This window comes from Rhagoletis pomonella, unplaced genomic scaffold (assembly GCF_013731165.1).
Source record: "Rhagoletis pomonella isolate Grant_MI unplaced genomic scaffold, Rhpom_1.0 Rhpom_scaffold_00007, whole genome shotgun sequence".
NCBI classification, from domain to species: Eukaryota; Metazoa; Arthropoda; class Insecta; order Diptera; family Tephritidae; genus Rhagoletis; species Rhagoletis pomonella.
This window is the reverse complement of record NW_023458561.1, coordinates 32,437,950-32,459,057: the sequence shown is the minus strand read 5'-3', so window position 1 is coordinate 32,459,057 and position 21,108 is coordinate 32,437,950. Positions and strand designations below refer to the sequence as shown.

Below are 21,108 nucleotides of genomic sequence, written 5' to 3'. Positions count from 1 at the left end.
CAAGTGTTGACTTTTTTTGATTTTTTATTATTCAATTAACTGCTATAATTTTATTTATTTTTATTTTTTCTAAAGCGCATGTAAAATTTATTTTGCCAATTAGATAAGTCCAATCACCACATTCATGCAAACATCATTTAATTTATTTTTGTTAGTTCACCGGAAAATAAAAAATCAATATAATATTTAAGTTTTCTTTAAGTTGTATTTATCAAACATCACATAAATATGCACGTGGATACATATTTATATACAGAAACACATAGATAGACAAAAAGATTTCACGCACAAACGCATCAAATCAAAACGTCATAAACATTTTCTTGCTACGGCTTCGGTTGATGACATATGGCGCCACAATGCAAACACTTCTCGCTAGCGACACTTTCTCGACCTTGTCAGAGACACTGACGCGTGGCTTTCACAGTCTCACGCACTCCTGCCGGCACCATCATACGGCTGCCAGCCTGAATAGCCACACACAGACACTTGACGACTTCGGGTGCCATACGAATGTCGAAGATACATTTATCATTGTTACGTATACGCCATGGCTGGTAGTTGTAGTTACCGTCAGCTTCTATGCTGCTGCGACGATTAATGTCAATGCATATTTATGTAGCTACTTGAGACTTTGTTTTTCCAGCGCCACTTATCATCAGAAGAACGACAAATGATATTTCAATCATACGACAAACGTAATGAGCCACTATGTCAGACAAATGATGAACTGCTGTCAAGTAGAGACACATCGTGGAGGTGGCAATGAAATATATCTATAGTTGTTCTTTGTGCTATCAGTTTATTATTTAGTTAGTAGATGTCTTTGCTAATTTTATTTTTTGGTAAGCACTCAATTTATCGCTTTGTAACTTCTAGTTTAGAGCTTATGTTTACGAGTATTTGCAGCCTCTTCACTACGTAAAATTATTTTATATAGAAGTTGGTATTTTTTATGTGTCTTTTGATGATGCCCGTAGACCGGTTCAGTCTAAACTAGCTTACCTTGCAACATTTGTTTATATTTAATTCAATTCACTTCTTGTATTCAAAATAAGAGAATATTCTTTCTCGTTCAACCGAATTTACTCTCAGCTACGTATACTTAAATGCAGCACGTTTGCTTCTGTTTTCTACATATACACAAATTATTGCCTCGTATCTCCATGGTAACAACAGTACTCCAAATGCGGCGAAATCTCCCAGAAGTTAAAAGAGCTCTCTTACCAATAAAATTTCTTTTCTTCATTCTCTTTATTTTTCTTTTGGTATTATAAAATGATTCATTTTCTTCCATTTGCGCGATTTCTCTATTCGTTGCACTTTAAACACTCAATTTTCGTTGCCTACGGAGTTCGCCGTACTGAGACTTTCTCATAGCGTAGCTCTGCTTTTCTTTCTCTTCAAATGGAAAGTGTACCTAGTGATAGCAATGCGCAAACTCGTACAAATTCACCGCATTCTGCATATGTATTATTATAAAATTTGCTATGCACTGCTTTTTGCTGTTGCTCGTCTCTCTCCTTACGCTCTATTTATTTATCAGATGCACGGCGAAATCCGGCAATTTCGTTTACTAAACAGTTTTGCAATCTTTCGTCCGTTTTTCTTTTTCACAAAAAAAAAACAAAACATACATGCATTATCATCAGTTTCTCATAGAGAACAAGATTCAATCGCGAAATTGTATTTAAATGTTGTTGTTATTTTCCCACAAAAATTTTAATTAATAACGGGCTCAAACTCAATTAAAAATCTTAAAAGAGATTTACTAAAATAAAGTCAAAATAACAACTCATGCTCATATATATATGTAACGTATACGCCCCGCACACACCGCACGCAGTCAGCTAACATGTTTACTCGCACGCCTTATTATTTCAAAGTAATTAAATATTGGCGTGGAATATTTTTCAACAGTATTCTTTACGAATATATCGAAGCCCGTATGCCAGAAACACGAATGTGTAAAAACGAAAATTTTGGGAAAACAAGTTTGACAGTTTTTTTTACGAGACTTAACTCTACATTAATGCAATTAAAATTGTAAAATATGTGGTTTCCGTGTACGCATGGTATTTGGATGTTCCGGAAAATCGTTAAATTTCAAAAATTACAAAATAGCTGCGGCATATATTCTACATGCTGCCATTTTTTTTTTTTTTTTTTTTTTGGTGGCACACTCTTGAAACTTTACAGATATGCTGTATTGGATGGCAGCGTCCTTTGCCTCAAACACGAATATTCCATTTGAAAACTTAACAAAGTTATCTAAAGAAAACGTTTTAAGGGTGAAATTATTCAAATACTTTATATATTTTTTATTGTACTTGTTTGTGGAACTCCCTAAATTGAAATAAATGCAAGATATATGACCCTGCCGCGAAAGAACATAACTCAGAGATATGGGATCCCTGAAATTGTATTTTTAACATTGAATTCGAAAGAAAAACCTAGCGTAGCGTACATTCAAAGTTCACTGTTTTCACTAAAAGCTATTTAGATGTTAACGAAAGAAGCGTTCTACTCCACTGCTTAGAAGCTAATTTCAATGAACTTTAAAAGGGAATGGAAGTTTAGATGTACATATGTACATAGGCAGACTTATACAAACATGTGAACGTGCATACGTGGTTACTACTCTAGTTAGCAAATCACAAACAGAATTTTTAATTGAAAATGTAGACAGCGTTGAAAGACTGGTAGACAGTAAATATTTTATTCATGCAATAACCCTTACGTACATGCATGTGTGCATGAACACAAATCGTTCATTTACTAAAAGATTAGCATAACTTAAATCAACCAAATTTTGCAGAATTACTTCACGCTCGTATCTATTTATAATTTTTTCACAGTGCAATAATTTTTTTTATTCTAAAAATGAATAGTGCTGTTTTTTCCGTTCACACGAAAAACAAAAAAATTTTTTTAATGCACAGAAGTAGTAAAAATTTATCAGTCGTTGATATAAAGCGCTGTTAGCTTATGCCCGTGAAAACACGTTATAAAAACATCTATACATTCAGTCATGTGGGAAAAATTGGTAAACGACACTTTACCAGTTTTGACCATTTTTCTTTCGTTAGTATTACGTTTATTACTGTGTCAAACTTTCAGGAATTAAAGTACAAAAAAAACTAAGTAGGTTTGTATGCCTTTGTGGGCGTGGCTGCTGTCTGAAATTCGAAAAAAGGCAATTTTTAAACAATCGCTGAGGCCGCACTACTCATTCCATAACATTAATGTGGACAGCAGTAGAAGAGCCTTAAAAGAAGCTATCTAACGCTCATTTTTGTGTAAATATGTCATAACGTTATCGCCTTAAAACTAAAAATAGCGCTGCGATTTTTTACTAAGTTTACTCAAGTCTAGCCCGAAACACTAGCTTTCATTTATTATATAGCTTATATCTGGGAAAACTATTGTTGTGGAGATATTTCGATTCAAACTGAAAAAAGTCGCTCGAAATAGCGACAAATGGTTAAAAATTAACATATTCGTCTATTTGGTTTCTTTTTTTTTAATTATATTCAAATTATTTAAAAAAAAAAATAAGTCAGTTATTACAAAATGGGTATCAATCGAAATGGTTTTGAAAAGCATTGTTCCTTAGCTAAAGGGGGGTTGCCAGCCGTTAAAAAAAATCATATTAAGTAAGAGAAATAATTGTCACCATATAGGTGCCAAACGAAATGGGTTTCAGAAAGTAGTTCGAATTTATATTTTTAAGAGGGTTCTCACCTGCTAGAAATGTCGAGTTTAGTTTACTTAAACCCAAGTTACACGAAATATCAAAATATGGATGTCAAACGAAGGAATGTTAAGAAATGATTTATTTTGGAACGAATTTCCGTCATCCCTTGTCAAGTTTGGTTTGCAGACAAACCGGTTTCAGCATTGTGCCATCTTCAGTTTCGTTCTGTTATGAAATCTTTAATTTGAACTCTTAGAATATTTTTAAGGTGTTGGAAGATGGTCGCCACCTGTTTAAAAAGTCAAATTCAAAATATTTTATAAGTTAAATGAATTATTAAAATATGGGTATCAATCGAATGGAGTTTGAAAATTTTTGATTTCTGAACTGTATTTAGCGGGGTTGTTTGAAAATTAAAATTCCACTTAATTCATCAATTAATTAAAATATATATCCTAGTAGCCGGCGAAGGAGAGCTAACAATGATTAAGCTTGAAAGAACTTTTGAAGAGGGCTGCCACCTGTTTGAAAGGTCTAACTCAATTAACTAATTCAAAAAGTAAATGAAATATAAAGATACAGCAATCAAACGAAAGAATGTTATGAAATCTTTAGTTTTAACATTTCGAATGTTTCAAGAGAGTTGTCAAGTGTTAAAAAAGTTAAATTCAAGTTATTCAGTAAGTTGGAAGAATCAAAATTGACATGGATTTGAAAGAGATTTATGCCTGACCTTAAATTAGGAGGGTTGCTATTTCTTCGAACAATCAAATTCGGATTAGTTCATCAGTTTATCGAAATACATAGATGTTTATCACAATATCAGACGTTAATGATTTAAGAAAATTTTTGTTTGAGAATACTTTTGAAAAGGACTTGCAAAAAAAGACAGGTCAAATTAGAAGCCTTAGCCTGTAGATATATGATAAAATTTTATCTTTTTAATTAAGAACTTTTTTCATAGGTATAGGATGAAATTCGATCAAAATAAAAAAGTATGCACTATGCGAGACTCCTCTTCACTCAGGAACGGCTGCACGGTTTTGATTAAATATGGCACATGGATCTCTTATAACTCTGACTTACATTTGGATTATTTTTTAAGTTTTTGAAATTAAATTTTGGGCGTTTTAAAGCCATGCGAGTTCACTAGTTGGGTATTATAAAAGAGAGTCTCCGGAATAGAAACAGAGTTTTCCGATCAACAAATATTTGTTTTCATGGAAAACTTTGAGCGCTTTGAGCGACCTTTTGATTTCAAAATAAAATAGGGGTCTATTTTTTGGTATAGAACAATCGTAGGGGGTGAGAGCATTGAAATTCACATTAATTTTTGGACCATCCTAATGTAGATACTAATGCATTTATGCAATCATACGCTACTTTGCACTAAGCAAACTGTGGCAATTAGAACAAAACAGAAAACATGCAAACTTATTGCCACAAAATCACCAGCGGCTGAAAAGTCATAGCTTCATAGCTGCAGGCAATGATAACTAACAATCGCCTTCGAAGCGAAAACACGAAGAGCAGCTGTGAGCCATCCGTGTGCAACTCTCCAAGTAGTTCCGCATAACATGGATTGGGAGTTGGATTATTAGTGCAACAAAGTTTTTAATGCCACAAACGAGAACATACGAATGCCGCACTAAAACTAATAACAAATTTTCCAATTCAACACCCAGACCACCACTGGGTCTCACTTGGGTTGTGGAGAAGTGAAAGCTTTAGAAAGACATATATGTATGCACAGCTAACCGAATAGACACATATTAAGCAAAGCATTTGGCGTTGAATAGAATTGCTTTTACTCTTATAATTGTTGCCCAGAGCAACGTCTGTGTAGAAAAGTCAGCTTAGGAAACTCTTTTGTTAACTGTTGCAATTAATTTTGTTGTGTAGTTTTAGTTGCACTTGTCCGTGATATTGTTACAACTGTCAGTTTGCTGCACTTGGCAGCTGGTTGCTCTGCCAACGCTTTCTTTTTCTTTTTTATTTGCTATTGTTTGCTCAATTATTATGTAGTTAACTGAAATATGGTTATACATAAATAGTTAAAAACAACTGTTTGTATTTGTGCTCTAATTGCAGAAAATAATTATAAATCTCAGCTAGCAAATGTGCACGCAAATACATACACACACTTTTTCCATGCCAACGTTTGTATGTAGGTTAATATCAATGTGATTTTGGACAGCACCTGTGGGGCAGTGAGGTTGCATTGTTAACAGAGCATTCAGCAAAAGTAGGAAAACGGAATAGAAATATTGAACTGATGTTTTAGCATTTTAGCAGCTATGCAATTTGCTTAGTACTTTTAATACAAAACTAAAAATTATGAATGTATACTAAACGCGTACTCAAAAAAAATGCTTTTCAGTTTGCCAAAAAATTTCAAAATCTTACTGGAGGTGCTAGAAAAAGTTATCTCAGATATAAAGTATTACTCGAATATAGATCTGTATTTATATATATATGTATAAATAGGTATAGATATGGTTGAAACAACATTCAAGATATGAATAAGCTTGCCCCCACAATATAGATTGAAAAAAAGTATGCATTCTCAATTAGATAATTGAAAAGTATGCCCAGCAGGAAAAACTTGAAGGAATTTAGATAAGATATTTAGATAAGTTGCAATCATTTTAACAACAGGTACCCTTTCGCCTGCTTGTACTTAGTAGGAGCAACTACCTCCCTCGAGTTGTGATCTGCCTTTTCCAATAGGCATAAACTGCAGTCAAGACTTGCTGGAAATGAACTGTAAGATGGGCAGCGTTTTAGTTTTTTTTTTTCACCGACTCCAAAAAAAGAGGAAGATTGTCAATTCATCGGAATATATGTATATATATATGTATATTCCGTTATGTGTCTAGTAACCGGATATCTTTGGACTACTTAAATCGTTTTCTTTTTTATTGGAAAGATGGGATCTTAAGGTTCGTCATATACCAATTCGATTTAGTTCCGATCATTGGATCATGGAAAAATGAACGGTACTAATAACTTTTTATATGGTCATCGAAGTTGGTTGTTTGGTTTGTTAATTATAAAAAATCCGTATTTTGAAGCTCAGCAAATATAGTACTGGTCAAAGGAAATAACTCACTGCTGGCCATATTAAAATGTAATGTTTATTGGACAGAATAATAAAAGCCTGAATTACTAACGTAGGTACTTGATTATACTCACTTCATAGAACGTAATGCCTAGTTCGCATGCGCACTGCCAACTACGTTGGTCGCTCTCCAATTACTTTTGCGAATTACTCCGTTTACCGAGCATATTTTTAACTCGACTTGACCCTAAAACGTGTTTTTTTTATTCTTGTCTTTCATTTCTGCTCTTTCTTTTGCTTTGATTTTTTTCAGTTCTCTCTTCCTTTGACAGCTGAGTTCGATACACATATTTCGGATTGGCAACGATTGAAATAATTGGCTATCAAAAATTTATGTTGCCCGTTTTTTGTCATATGTATTAATTTATACTGAAATACCTAGGTAGTGGTAACTTTTATCAGTACAATACTGTACAATTTAGTATTCATTAATGAATAAAGACTTTTATGGCTTTAAGTGTTTGGGTAAATAATTTTTGCTGAAATTTGTATGACATTAATGGGGCTAGAGCAAATGTTTCTGGCAAATTAAAATAGGCGAACGCGCGTTTAAAAAGTTTCCGCGCGCAAACGGCTGATGTACTCACCGTATCGCAACTGTAGCGTAATTAGTGAAGACCTAATAGGAAAAAACTATTACAAAATTTAGTTACTACTTTCATTTGTAATAGCTCTTCTTTCTGTAATGACAGGCAAATCGTTCCAAAAGTGAGGCAGTTTAGTTGCCATACATACATACATAAAATTTGAAGTCATTTGACAAAACTGAGCAATTAGCTGAAAACGGATTACCTTAAAGCTAAGGGTTAGAAAGGAATCAGCTCTGCTCCAACGACACACCAATGTCTAAATCTTTGTCAGTGGACTTATGAGTTACGAATAAATAGAACTTAAAACCTTTTAGACTATCTTAACCTAAAAAATAAGGCATTTTTATGCAGCAACCGAAAATTACCGTTCAACATCAAGATTTTTATTTTCAGTTCACTACAAAATAATATTTTTTTTATTTTTATTTTTCAGATCAAGAATTATCATCGAATTTGGATTTTTATTTTTTTCAGTAAACTTTAATGCTTATTCTGTGATTTTTATTTTTTCATTGAAAAATAATTGTCATTTTGGGTTTTAATATTTTTCGATCATTTTTAACCATTATGATATGAAACAGAAATCCCTTTTTAATGGTTAAATTATGATTTTTATTAAAAAGACCATAACCGCTAACCCTGCTTTTTTCGCAATATTCTATCTCCAGGTATCGTACATTCATGCTAAATGCAAAAGGGTAGGAATTGGATATCTACCACTTTTCCGAAAATGTCATTCGAATTTCCCCCCATTAACTTTAAAACTTTAACATTTCGTACTTGAAAAGGAAAAATTTGTTTGAACAGAAAATGATTCAAAATTTGAGTTTTCGCTATAATTTCCTACCGGGTATGTATGTATTTAGAGAACGAAAGCATTGCATAATAAATACAGGTGCATACGAGTACATACAAGCATACAAGCATTCAAAGCAATAACTCACCAAGTGGCGCACTTGAAAAGCTATGTGTGTGCTGGCAAATATGGTTGATTACCCGCTCGCTCAGCTGACGTTATCGCTACTCATCTCTGTGCACAGCGGCGTTGAATGTGAATTGAAAGACGCGTTGCGGTTGAAACAAAAAGCAAACAAGAATTGATAAGCGCAAGCAATGTACTTCTAGCAGTTCAACTATAAACTACTGTGCACAAACATATTTTGGATTCAGTGGGAAAATTTTTGTATTGTGTAGAAAATCAGTTAGACAAACGGGCGACATTTATCAAAAAAAAAATAAGTAAATAAAAATTAAGTTTTCATCTACGGACAATATTAGCAAAATTTTCGCCGTAAGGGCGATAGTTATCGCTGCCAAAATAAACACAACAGATATATATATATACTTACACACACATGAGTATATGAACAAATAAATTAAATAAACTGTAGCCGTGCTTAAGTGAAAAAAAGCGTTGAAATTAATTTAGTAACAAAATGGTTTGCGTCACGGAAGATACATTCGGTAGCACAATTAATCCGCTCACCAACAAAGAGGTGGTAATTAGGCGTTTCACAATCAGTAATGATCGCAGCATGTCCATGCAGGTAAGTTGCAATACATTCTTTAAGTTGTTAGTGTATGTTGCACAACCTTCAAATCGGCCTTAGTTGATAACATTCGGTGCAACAATAACATCACTGAAAGTGCCAGACTCGCATGGCATGGTGGACGATATAGCGCTGGGCTTTGATAATATTGAAGGTGAGTTTTGATCCAACAATGACTGCTAGTTATATATGTATGTACATCCATCATCCACTCTACTTACTTTACAGGCTACTTGACTGAAAATAACCCCTATATTGGTTGCACTGTCGGTCGTGTTTGTAGTCGCGTCGGTAATGGCAGTTTCACGCTCGATGGCAAACAGTATGAGGTCACAAAGAATTTCCTAGGCAAGCATATGTTGCATGGTGGCCTTCATGGCTTTAGCAAGGTTATCTGGGAAGTGGATCAGGTGCGTCCGGATGGTGTTGTTTTCAAGTTCATCTCACCAGATGGCCATGAGGGATTCCCCGGCGAAGTGGTTGCTACTGCCACCTACACGCTCACCGATGATAATTGTATGCGGTTTTGTTTGGAAGCAACGGCCGACAAGCCAACACCGGTCAATATGACTAATCATGCATACTTCAATTTGGCAGGTCATGTGAGTAGATAATTAATTATTTAAGTATGAAATTAAATTATTTTTAATTTTCTTTTCCTTAGAATTCCGGCAAGCAAGGCATGGTGGAACATATTGTTAAGATTAAGGCTGACTGCCTCACTGATATGGACGAAGAAACTGTGCCGAATGGCAAGTTTATTTGCTTAGATAATCACCCTTTGGACTTGCGAAAGTTAACAAATGTTGGTGTTGGTCTGAAGCAAATCGCGAATATTGCTAAGGGATACGATCACAATTACGTGCTGAAGTACACGCCCGGATGTATAGAGAAGCAAGCAAAGTAAGTAAGATAAAGCAACCTTAAGATAAAAGAAAAGAGGAAGGTAAATTTAAAAAGAATGAAGATAAAGATCAGGATAAAGGTTAAGATAAAAACAAAGATAAATAGTAAAATAAACATAAAGTTAAAAATAAAGATAAAAAACCTAGAGAAAGTGATAGATTATAAATATAGATAGATATTTTATGTTATTTTATGTTGTTATGGTATGTTATGTTATGTTGTGTTATGTTTTGTTGTGCTAAGTTGTTCAAATCATTTCTACTCATTTAACCTCAATTCACCACAGCAGACTTCAATCACCTTAACTCCCCTCACCTCACATGAACTAACCTCATTTTACTCCAACTCAGTTCACCTCACCTCACTTCAACTCACCCGCAACCCAACCCAACTAATGTTATTTCATCCCAACTCACCCTAACTCACCTCATCTTATCTAAACTCACCTCATCTGAAATCAATTCACTTCAATTCACCTCACCTCAGCTTAACTCACCTCAACTCATTAACTTAACTCAACTCCACTTAATTTTAGTGGTTGAATTTCAACAGCTGGACGAACACTAATGTTATTTATGTTACTTGTTGATAAAATTTTGTTTTTGTATGTCTAAAAAGATTTCAATTCTCTGAAAAATATTTCCGAATTACAGCTTTTTAAACATTTTTTATAAAAATATTTTATTTATACATATGTGTTGTTAAAAAAATTTATTTTAACTTTTAAGACAGGTTGTAACCCTCTTAGCAAATGTTTCAAAATAATTTTTTTTAACCACTCTCGTTTGACATCTGCATTGTTGCATTTTTGTAATATGAGTTTTAACTTATTATTCAATTGGTTTTAACTTCTGCAAAAGGTGGCAACTCCTTTCAAAGAATATTCTGTAAATTAATCCAGGCTTCCACCTATCTGTGTGTTAGATTTAATTGAAATGCGCTGAGCCATTTTAGCGTAATAGAGCAATAAATATACTTACACATTCTTCCATTCTTTTTCTCGCAAACTTTCACATTTATACGGGTAATGTTTGTAAAAGTAGGATTAACGATAAGACATCCGATTTTGTTTTCTTTTTGAATTTGAGTTATAAATTTAAAGTAAACAATTTAAGAACCTGTCAAACTAGTTATTGTCCCGAGCATAATTCAAATGAATTTTACGCAATGAATCCGTCCCTTTGGGGAAGCTAAAACTTTGCATCGGGACTGTTTGCTTATATAGGAGTACAAAAATATCCATCTATGAATACTGGCCATAGAATGAGTATAAGACGAGTTGAGATAGCAGAAAGTCTTTACATGTTTAATTAAACGAATTTGACCACCCACCACATAGTAAAAAACAAATATTTCAATATTTTTTAGAGCCTTTCATCCGCCAAGCGGCCGCTGCATGGAAATTGCCAGCAATCAACCTTGTATGCACTTCTATACAGCGCACAATATGCCCGACTTGGAGGTATGTATGTATTTTAATAAAATCACTTCACGTCATTGGTACCCGCCTCCCACTAATTTACTAACCACCTTCACGTGCCTTCCATTAATCAACCAATTAACATTGGCATAATTAAATGACAAATACTAAAGAAGAAACGTGGTAAAAAGGCAAAAACCAATCAACCCATGATCATCGGCAAGGGACACAGCCTTTACGAGAAGCACGGCTCATTCTGCATGGAAACGCATTGGTTCCCGGATGCAGTGAATCATGTAAGTCACGCTGTGCTGCTGCAATTGGAAATGAGAAATTATATTTTTTCTAATAATATTTATAGGATAACTTTCCGTCGGTCATATTGAGCCCCGGCGAAACATATCAGCACGTTTGCATATTTAGATTTGGCGTTTATGATCCCAATTGTAAGCGTCACAGCAGCCAATTTTGTGACTGAGGTACAAGCAAGAGGAAGCAGCACTTAGCACGGCTACAGGAAAGTGGAAAAAGAGAGAATATAATTGAATGATAATAGAACAAATGCATGAAAAAAAATATTTAAAATCATAAAATTTAAAGTGAACTAAATAAAAGAGTAAATAACAGTACACTTAAACCCAAAATTTTTTTCGTAATAAAGTTCAAACATCTTTCGTTTAACATCCATATTATATTTCATTAAAGTATCTAACTGATTAAATTTAATTATACTTTCAAACAGGTGGCAACCCATTTTAAAAATATTTTCGAAATAAAGCTTACTTAAATATATTTTGTTTGACTTGACATCATTTTACGATATTTGACTTAACATATTGATTTAATTTAAATTGACTTTTCAAAACACATGGCAACCCTATTAGAAAACAAACACAAAGCTTTCACCTACCTGTTTGGCTTACAATGCTTCATTTAATTTATAAAACATAGGTTTTTAATTTTAAACGTAATCATTTGCAAAATATTTTCGAAATAAAGTTTTCGTAGCCCTCATTCCATTGCTATAAATACGTAAAAATTGGTGGCAATCCTCCCAAAAATGCTTTGATAATAAATTTAACTTAAATCTCATTCGTCTGGCATCCATATTTTTTAGTTTTGTTCAATTTATAATTTAAAATAAAATTTAACTTCCTAAGCAGGTACGCTATATGTTAATCCAGGTCCCAATTATTTCCAAAGAAAGAGCATCGAATATACTCACATTTACTCGCAAGCTGTCATTTTAATAATAATAGTAGAATTTCATTTTACTTGTCAAATAAATTGATTCTAAATTCCCAAGCTGGTAACCCTATGTTTAATACCCATATTAAAATATTTCGTTTAACTTGTTAATAAAACGGAATTTATCTTTTTGAACAGGTGGCAACTCCCTTAAATGATATTTTCATATTAAACTCTTCATGAACCGCTTTCGTTTGAAACCTACATTGTTGTGTTATTATATTTAATCACAGTCCGATTTCAATGAACTTATCAATTAAAATTATTTTAAATTTTCAAGCTAGTGACAATTCTCGTCAAAATCATTTTCAAAGTAGGTACAGCTTTCTTAAGAAATTTCTGTTTGATACTCTCTTTAAAATATTTCGTTTATCTTGTTAATTTAACGGATTTTTACTCTTTGAACAGGTGGCAACCCCCTTAAATAATAAGTCGTAATAAATCGTTTCGGAACCTTAAGATAAATTGAGTACTACAGTATGGATATCAGACTGAAGAGGTTTAGGGAAGCTTACTGCAGAAAATATTTTTCAACATTTGTATTAAATTAAATTGATAAAATAAATAAAAAAATAAAAAATTAAATTTAATAATACAGGTATTAAACAGCACAAAAAATGTTTTTAGCGGCAGTGAAACACACCGCGTATTTGCTTGTTTTAAAAATAAAATGCGGTTTTTATACCGTTTACCAATTTCGATAAACCCGGGGTTTTGTACCGGCTACCAATTTTGAGCAAAATGGGTTTTTTTACCAATCTTAAACTAAATTTATTCTGATGAGTACATGCCCTAAGATGGGAATCGCAAGAAAACAGATCCCACTGTTAGCGCCAATTACCCCAGGATAAACCTTTTTAGCATTGCATATACGACAGAAAGTACGTCTTGCCAACACAGAGAGAGCCTGCGCATAGTGGGACGAACGTCATTGTTGGCAGTTATAACATCGTGATAGTGAAGGACCTTATCAGCGCTTTACAAATCTTTCATCACGCCTATCCTTTTAGGTACATACATTTAAAAAAAAAAAGATGAGAATGTATCAAGAGAAATATTTTCCGCAAGATCTTTGGCCCCGTTCACGAGAGCAACGGGCTCCGTACTTTCCAATGGTATTGATATAATTACACTTGAACAAATACAACGATTGCGATAGCTTAAATATGTCGGCCCTATGAATGACGAAGCTCCAGCGAAAATATTCTTCGACTCGGCAGCCGCGGGTGAACAATTGGAGCTACCACAGCAGCAACTGTTTGCACTCGGACTGAACTACTTTCGCAACTTTACGAAAGAGATGGACAATAATTGAAGTCCTTTGGTCTAGACCCAAACCGACAAACGGTTGCATTGCCAAATAAGAAGAGAAAAGAAGATAGACGCATTCATACATACATATTTTTTTGCTTTTATCTGCCTCTTTTAGAATTTTAATTTTTCATTGCCTTTATGCTGTTGCTCCAAACTGAAACATATATGCCAAAAATTATTTGTTCATTCATCCACACAGATTAAGGACAGACTCAAACTTTCACCAATTTGTCAAGTTTTCTAGCAAAAATGAAAACTATCATCTGCATTCAGCATCAACTGGCTGTGCCTCATTAGAAATTGACAACTTTGCACAAAGTTCATTGCAACAGCTGCATTTCCAACATCTACTTAGCACTCCTTAGGCGTCCTTCAACTCCCAACTCTATTTTATTTCAAATTGCTTTCAAATTAAAATGAAATTATTCAAGTGCAGCCTGCATATCTGCCCTTTTAAAAGTCACTTATCATTTTAGCCCCAAGTTTTTCGTTTTGTCAACTCTCTGCAAACGACGACTGACCAAGCGAATCGACAGAGCTGTTGACATTTCAGGCTAATGGGATGTGTGCAAATAAGTAAATGCAAGGTGCTGCAAAGATTGAGTACAGCAATTAGAAAGCGTTTTTGTTCAGAGAGCATGGAGAAGTGTAGGCAGGTGAGTAGATAAATTTAAAAGTGGATTTAAGTAGGATAAAATTAAGGAACTTATCGCCTATCGGATACTTTAGTTGGTAGTTGAATTGCAATGAGCCAAAAAATATTTCCTTCCTTTTCGATTTTAGACAAATAAGGAATGGCATTCAATTGCAGTAGGTGCAGCTAAATGGCAATAGGTTCAAGGCAAATGGATATAAAGATGACCTAGTTATACTGTGGACCTAGTCATCTACGTTGTTGGCTGGCATGAGGACGCTATTTTATCTAGTCAACTTGACTTGGCCGGGACAAAAAAATCAGTTAAGGAAAAGAGGCGAGGTATCTAAAGCATAGTGAAATAATATTTTTTCACTATGATATAAAGTTTTCGAATGCTAACAACAAGGATACAAAGGCATTTTCCGCCTGCCAGAGACTTCACGGCAAAACTTGGGCAATAACCTTCACACTAATGTATTGGCCGTTGAATACGGTCGTAAAACCCGATGGAGTCCTGCTGGAGCGACCTGTAGCTGCCCAATGTAATCAGCATTAAAAGTGGAGATCTTCGGAAAGTCACTTGGAGGTCTTCACGCCATTCCTGAATGATCCCGCTGTCATGCTCACAGTTATCATGCTTCCGAAATTATCGTTTCACAAGCCCTAACAAGTCAGAATTCCTGAACGGGACCGCTGAGAAGCAATAATATCTCTGATAGATAAAGGGTCCCAAGATAAAGGGTACACCGACGGATCAAAGATGGACGACAGGAGTGCTGGAGCAGGCGTACTTGGACCAAAATTCCAGAAAAGTCTGCCAGTGGACCCATACCCAACCATATTCTAGTCGCAAGTCTTCCCAATCGAAACCTGTGTTCTATAATGTCATCGTAGTAGGATAAATAGGACCAGAATAAATATTACGTCGAATATTCAGGCAGGCAGCATTAAAGACCTTAGTCTCATCTAGAACAACATCAAGGCTTGTGGATAGTTTTAAAACTCCTTTATACCCCCTAGGAGCTCAGAATGAGGTGGGTGCCTGAACATGAAGTATTTGAAGACAACAAAAGGGCTGACTGTGCAACTCAAATGCACATCTAAGGGATACACTGCAGAACTACTCAGGAGCTGGGAAGATTATCACATTGCTGTCCAGGGGAATGAAGTATTTGAAGAAATTCATAACTGCTTCCATTAGAAATTCCGAACCGCTCTTCGAACTTAGCCGGAGGGTCTTGCAGCTCTTACTAACTACCTGACTCTGTGACGTAAGGTACCATTTGAATGACCCCTAACTAGACTGATACACCTTGGGAGACAATTATCTTCTCCATCTAAAATTTGGAACACGGCACCCTACAATATGCTTAATTTCTTAAATAGCCTAAGGTTGGGGTGACTGCAATTTGGGTTAAACACATTTGATCTTTTTAGGTCGAAGAGCGAGTTTACCGGACGTATTGATAATACATACATAGATCCATATATCGCCTTGGGTAATACTTATGCATTTACCAGTCCATTTCTATTTCAACATAAGCACCTTTAGCAACAACTGAAAAGAAAGCCTCTTCATGTGCCACTCAATCAATGACAAATAAAAGCCAACAGATGCATAAGCTCATATTTATGTGTGTGCGTGGCTACGCCTAACGGTGAAGAGGGTTTTCCTCTCTTTCATGTCAACAACTGCGATAGCATTTTTAAACAATCTCAATATGTCTCCCAATGAACCAATTGGCCGAAGTGTTCATATCATTCAAAGGGCGCAAAAAGATAAGCTTGTAAATTTAAATAAAAAAAATTACTACGAGTATATCAAGTTTAAAAACTAAGCCCAGATTTAAGAAGTCAATTACACGGCGCACACAAAAAAGGTCATGTGAAATACACCCGAAGCAAAACTTAGTGTAGATTGTAACTATAGTCGAGTAACCTTTAAAACAATAATAATATATTGTTAGACTTAGCTTGTTGGATGTTTTAATTTTTTCAACTTTGGCCATTGCTGATTAAAAAAATTTTTTTTAAAGTTTCCAAACATGTAGTACTTGAAAGAGCATTTATTTTCGAATAAGTTGGTACCTCGTCTAATGAAATTGCTTTAAACTTGTCAAAGTTGAGCAGTTTAAGCAAAAATACGGTTCAGATTTTTTGAGCAGTGTGGCTAAGGACCTCATCAATATTTACTAAAAATTTAAATATACAATGGCTCTTAAGCAAAAAATTTATTTTTCAAACAATTTTCTATTCTATATCTATTTATTTTGCTTTGTGGGCTATATTTCACTGGCTGAATATTTGCACTCTCAATGTTTCTGACATTTATTGCAAGTCGTTAAGGCCACAATCACGCAATACTACTAGTCGCAATGAAATAATCGAGTGTCGTAGCTTGAATTGAATGACATAAATGCCAATGCTGAACTATAAAATGGCTATATTCACTTGCAATTGAAAAGAGATGGTATTTTAGAATTGCATCATAATGGTGCAAAGTATGTATGTATTTAGAAAGTAGTGGCATTGGCTTTCATTTCTATATGCATACATACCTGCATATTTACAGACTTTTTACTAGCTTATGTTTTGGTACATTGTACTATTAAATAGGTTAATAAAATTAAAAGTAGTGAATACTTTTCGGATTTTTTTTTTTCTATTTAGTGGGATGAATTTAGTTCTGTAGCTGAATACGTCATGCGAACTGCGCCCTTCGCGTCAGTTGGGTAGGAAATCAGGATGAAATCGTTGGGATTGATTAATTAAGTATACGAGGGTAAATCTTCGGAACCGTGTGTTTTTGTGTCACTCACCTTTAAATCAGTTTTATTTATGTAATTTTTCTTTTTTTATAAAAGACATGAGCCGTTTTGATAACAAATGTGAGGAGTTCTTGTAACTTGTTAAATTTTTTTATTTATTTAAGTAATGTCATTTTAATTTTTATAAACAATCAAATTAACTAAAATAGCATTTTTGACGTGTCACCTTGGGTATCTTTTGTAAGTTTTTTGAGTATAACTTTTTCAGCACAAAACGGAGACATACAAAAATCATGGCAAATAATTAATTTAATATTGGAAAATGCATTAGGCGGTGAGAAAAATATGTGCTCCTCATTGGAAATAAACTGTAACAATTTGAAATCTGTCACCAGGGCTGCCAACTTGGCTAAAACCGTGCCATTTTTGGCCCTGTATTACATCAATGTATTCGATTTTTTTCAGAAACCTCCTAAACCTAAATGGGAACAAAATTATCGGCAATATTTTCACAAGAACGAAAGTGAGAACAAAAATGTCGAGAACATTCTCAACGGGAATTATAAAAGAACAAAACCCAGAGGAACCTTCCCAAAGAGAACAAAATGCGAAGAATAATTTCGGGAACATTTCTAAGAAGTAAAATGGGGGCAAAAGTCTTTGGAACGTTCAGGCAAAGAACAAAGTGGGAACAAAAGTATAAGGAACTTTCTCTCGAAGAACCATATGGAAACTTAAGTCTGAGAAACATTCCAACAGAGCGAAACGGGAACAAATCTTCTCTGGACTATTCACGAAGAATCGAAGCGAGAAAAAAATTTAGTGTTCCATTAGTTTGAAATGTTTGAATATTAAAATTAATGAAAGACAAACTGAAAGATAATTATGCAAATAAAGTCCATGAAAGAATTAAGATTCGAACTTTTCTTGGACAGAAAATGGAAAATTATTCCATAAATGGACAGTTCATCCTAATGATGAATTGATTTTTGATCCCAACAGGCCCCTCTCATTCCTTACGATAAGTTCTCAAAACTTGTATACTCATTTTGTTCTCTGGCTGAACGTTTCAGAGAGTTTTATTCTTATTCGATCCAACTTGAAAACGTTCTTGATACCTTCGTTCTCATTCTGTTCTTTTAGAGAACATTCTCAAGAGTTTTTTTGTTGCCGCTCAAACTAACCTAATCCTGGGATATAACCCAGAAAATTTCCTTTAAGCGAAAAACTTGGGAACTCTGGGTATTAAAAATTACTCTAAAGTATATATATTAAAGTATTATAATCATATTATTTATTACCGATAATAGCTACAATCTCTGAACTACAAGAGAAATCGCTAGATCAAGTCAAAAAATCCGACACATCAATATGTTCGACACTTCAAACGATTGACAATATCACATATAACATATTCTCCCGAATCAGTACCACCAAATTCTCTCGTTTTTATATCGCGGCAGGTCATTGTCTGCATCAATTCGTTGTAAAGAACATTGGCACAATCCGACTCGCCCAGATAATGCAACAAATCAACGCAAGAACGCACTATTCCATATGGACTGAGAGTCATTGCATCGGTGACGGATAGACGCGTTTGCAGCGGCTTAAACACGGCATGATGATCGCCACGCTCAGTTGCGCTAAATAAACTGGCACCCCCGCAAACTGCACTGGCAATCGATGCGACGAAAGTACCATATCGATCAGTGGTACAAATGATGTCGAAGTCATTTGGTTTCATTACTATATCACGCACCAATTCTTGTATCGGTTTTAGCTGTAATTCAAACTTTGGCTTGAGTTGTTCGTACATTGTCAAAGCAACTCTGTTATACATTCCATCGCCGAGCGGAAACTCATCCTCTTGGTGGCCGAAAGTGACCTTTTTGTGGTTATTTTCTATGGCATAATGATAAACGAAATTAAAGTAGCGTTCTATGTATTTTTTCTGCATTATCTTCAATGTTTCCACCATACCAGGCACCGGGGCATATTCTAATTTCGAAAAGTTGCCAGCATTGTTCTCCATTATTACCGTTATATCCACGTTGGGATGTCTGCATCTATAGCCTTCAATTGAATTTACATGTATTATACCCACATATAGATCCAGGTCAATATTGAGCAGCAGTTGTTTGTGTTTCTGGTCGGGATCGTGCTGCAGATCGACATGAATTGCATGACGATTGCGTCGCACTGATTGCATGTACTCCTTGGGATAGGCAGTGTCATCGGGACCTATGGTAATTTTCTCGAAAACCACTGGCACTTTGGCTACCTCGAACAGATGGCGAATGAAATTTGCGCCCTGATTACCGATTATTGAGGAGCCGGTGAGTAATGTGACTAAATATTCGCCACCATATCGAGATGGTGGCAACAATTTGACGTATTTAGGTGCGATTTCTTCTTTTTCATATACGTGTCCTTGTACTTCGATGTTAGCGGTGTGTGAGCGGCAATTGGTGCGCTTCATTAAGCTCACGGGTAATTTTTTGAGAAATTGCATTTTTTATCGTTGCGCTGACAATCAGCTGAGTATTATTGTTTATAAGCTTGCGAGTCGTATAACTTTTTGATTTATTTTTTGCTTGTTTTGTTTTCATAGTTTTACCTTATTTTGAGTTTACTGTTTTTTTTTATTTATTAAGGTGTGTCATCATGAAATGTCGACTTGTGGGTTTTCAATTACGTCGTGGTTAGCACCTCTTCCTAAAAGTGGACTCCCCGTGGTGGGGCCAGGTAACACCCTGACGGTCAATTTGTGTGGACAGCTCTGGACGGCTGTACGGCAAGCAGAGGGCATCTTGTGTCCACCTGCAGCAGCCTCGTCGCTCAGCGAATAGTGTCTGGTGAGCTTACTGTCGGCGGGCCCAGGGTGAGCTCGATGACCCGCAATTGCGCCTTGGGTCTCGGCCGAATACATGCGCCAAAGATTAACCATCAACTCCGACGTAGCGGTCCGCGAATTGTCCAGATTTCGACAACAGTTTTTATGGCAAGACGGTGGCTTTAAAGCGGCAGGGTTCGGTGGAGGAAACCCCAACCTTTACACCGAAAAGGAACAAAACATAGGGAGCTTGGCTTCGATCGTCTGCGTAAATAGCCAGGACCGGAGTGTTAAAAGCGTCATTGATAACTATGAAGCCAGGATTCCCAGGCATCAATGGAGATTGGTCCATGTCACTTTGGCAAAAGTAGGCTGCAAGTTGTGAAGGAGAAGCCTTGACCGCCACCGCCCTCATGCACGGATGCTGTTGGTTTTAGGGAAACGTTGAATTTATTGCATGTAACCTTAAGGTCATAAACGTGGCAACAAACTCACCGATTTCGAGTTTTGCCTCTTTCCCAATACATATAGCTGGAGATAACGGAAAGGACTTCCCTTCCATTCCCACAACTACAATTTCTTCTGTCGTGATCGGTACTCCATTTTCGTCAGAGTCTGATCTATGACAGTCACGAAATCCCTTAAGATGGATAGTGTAAGTTGACACGGTCTCCGATTTTACGTCGGTGGGTAGTTGAACCATTAGTTCTAAAAGTCAATATGCTAGTATTGCTTCGACCACTTTAAGCCTGACTTTTCAAGTCTAATTGCAGAGATTGATCTAATACTGGCCGTGTTTATGAAGCTATATTTGTCTTCCAGCTCAGTTTGGTGTCTAATACAATGACCAAGTACTTCGTCGTCTACTTTTTGTTACTAACAAGTGGAACCTGGACGGACTTCACCAATCGTTGAAGGAAAGACAACTGAGACGAACATCTCATCCTCCTACATCAACATCTGTGGCTACCGTCACACCTCCTATATTGATTTCTAGCCTAAGGGTCTATGCGCTAACCAAAGC

General features: G+C 35.4%; 2 protein-coding genes across 3 annotated transcripts; one reads left to right on the top strand and one right to left on the bottom strand.

The window, feature by feature from the left end:
- Positions 1–8,341: 8,341 nt before the first annotated feature.
- LOC118743694 (galactose mutarotase-like) lies at positions 8,342–11,916 on the top strand. Of its 2 annotated transcripts, none has more exons than XM_036476456.1 (7): positions 8,342–8,955; positions 9,019–9,112; positions 9,187–9,560; positions 9,623–9,861; positions 11,233–11,326; positions 11,458–11,580; positions 11,646–11,916. In XM_036476456.1, the coding sequence occupies exons 1-7, from the start codon at positions 8,845–8,847 to the stop codon at positions 11,760–11,762; spliced, it is 1,152 nt and encodes a 383-aa protein (XP_036332349.1). In that variant the 5' UTR covers positions 8,342–8,844; the 3' UTR covers positions 11,763–11,916. The 2 variants fall into 2 exon arrangements, with proteins under 2 accessions (XP_036332349.1, XP_036332351.1); XM_036476458.1 differs by having other exon boundaries at positions 8,344–8,955; positions 11,476–11,580; positions 11,646–11,807.
- A 6,701-nt stretch (positions 11,917–18,617) lies between these two features.
- LOC118743693 (isocitrate dehydrogenase [NAD] subunit 1, mitochondrial) lies at positions 18,618–19,763 on the bottom strand. The gene has a single exon (XM_036476455.1). The coding sequence runs from the start codon at positions 19,761–19,763 to the stop codon at positions 18,618–18,620; it is 1,146 nt and encodes a 381-aa protein (XP_036332348.1).
- Positions 19,764–21,108: the final 1,345 nt, after the last annotated feature.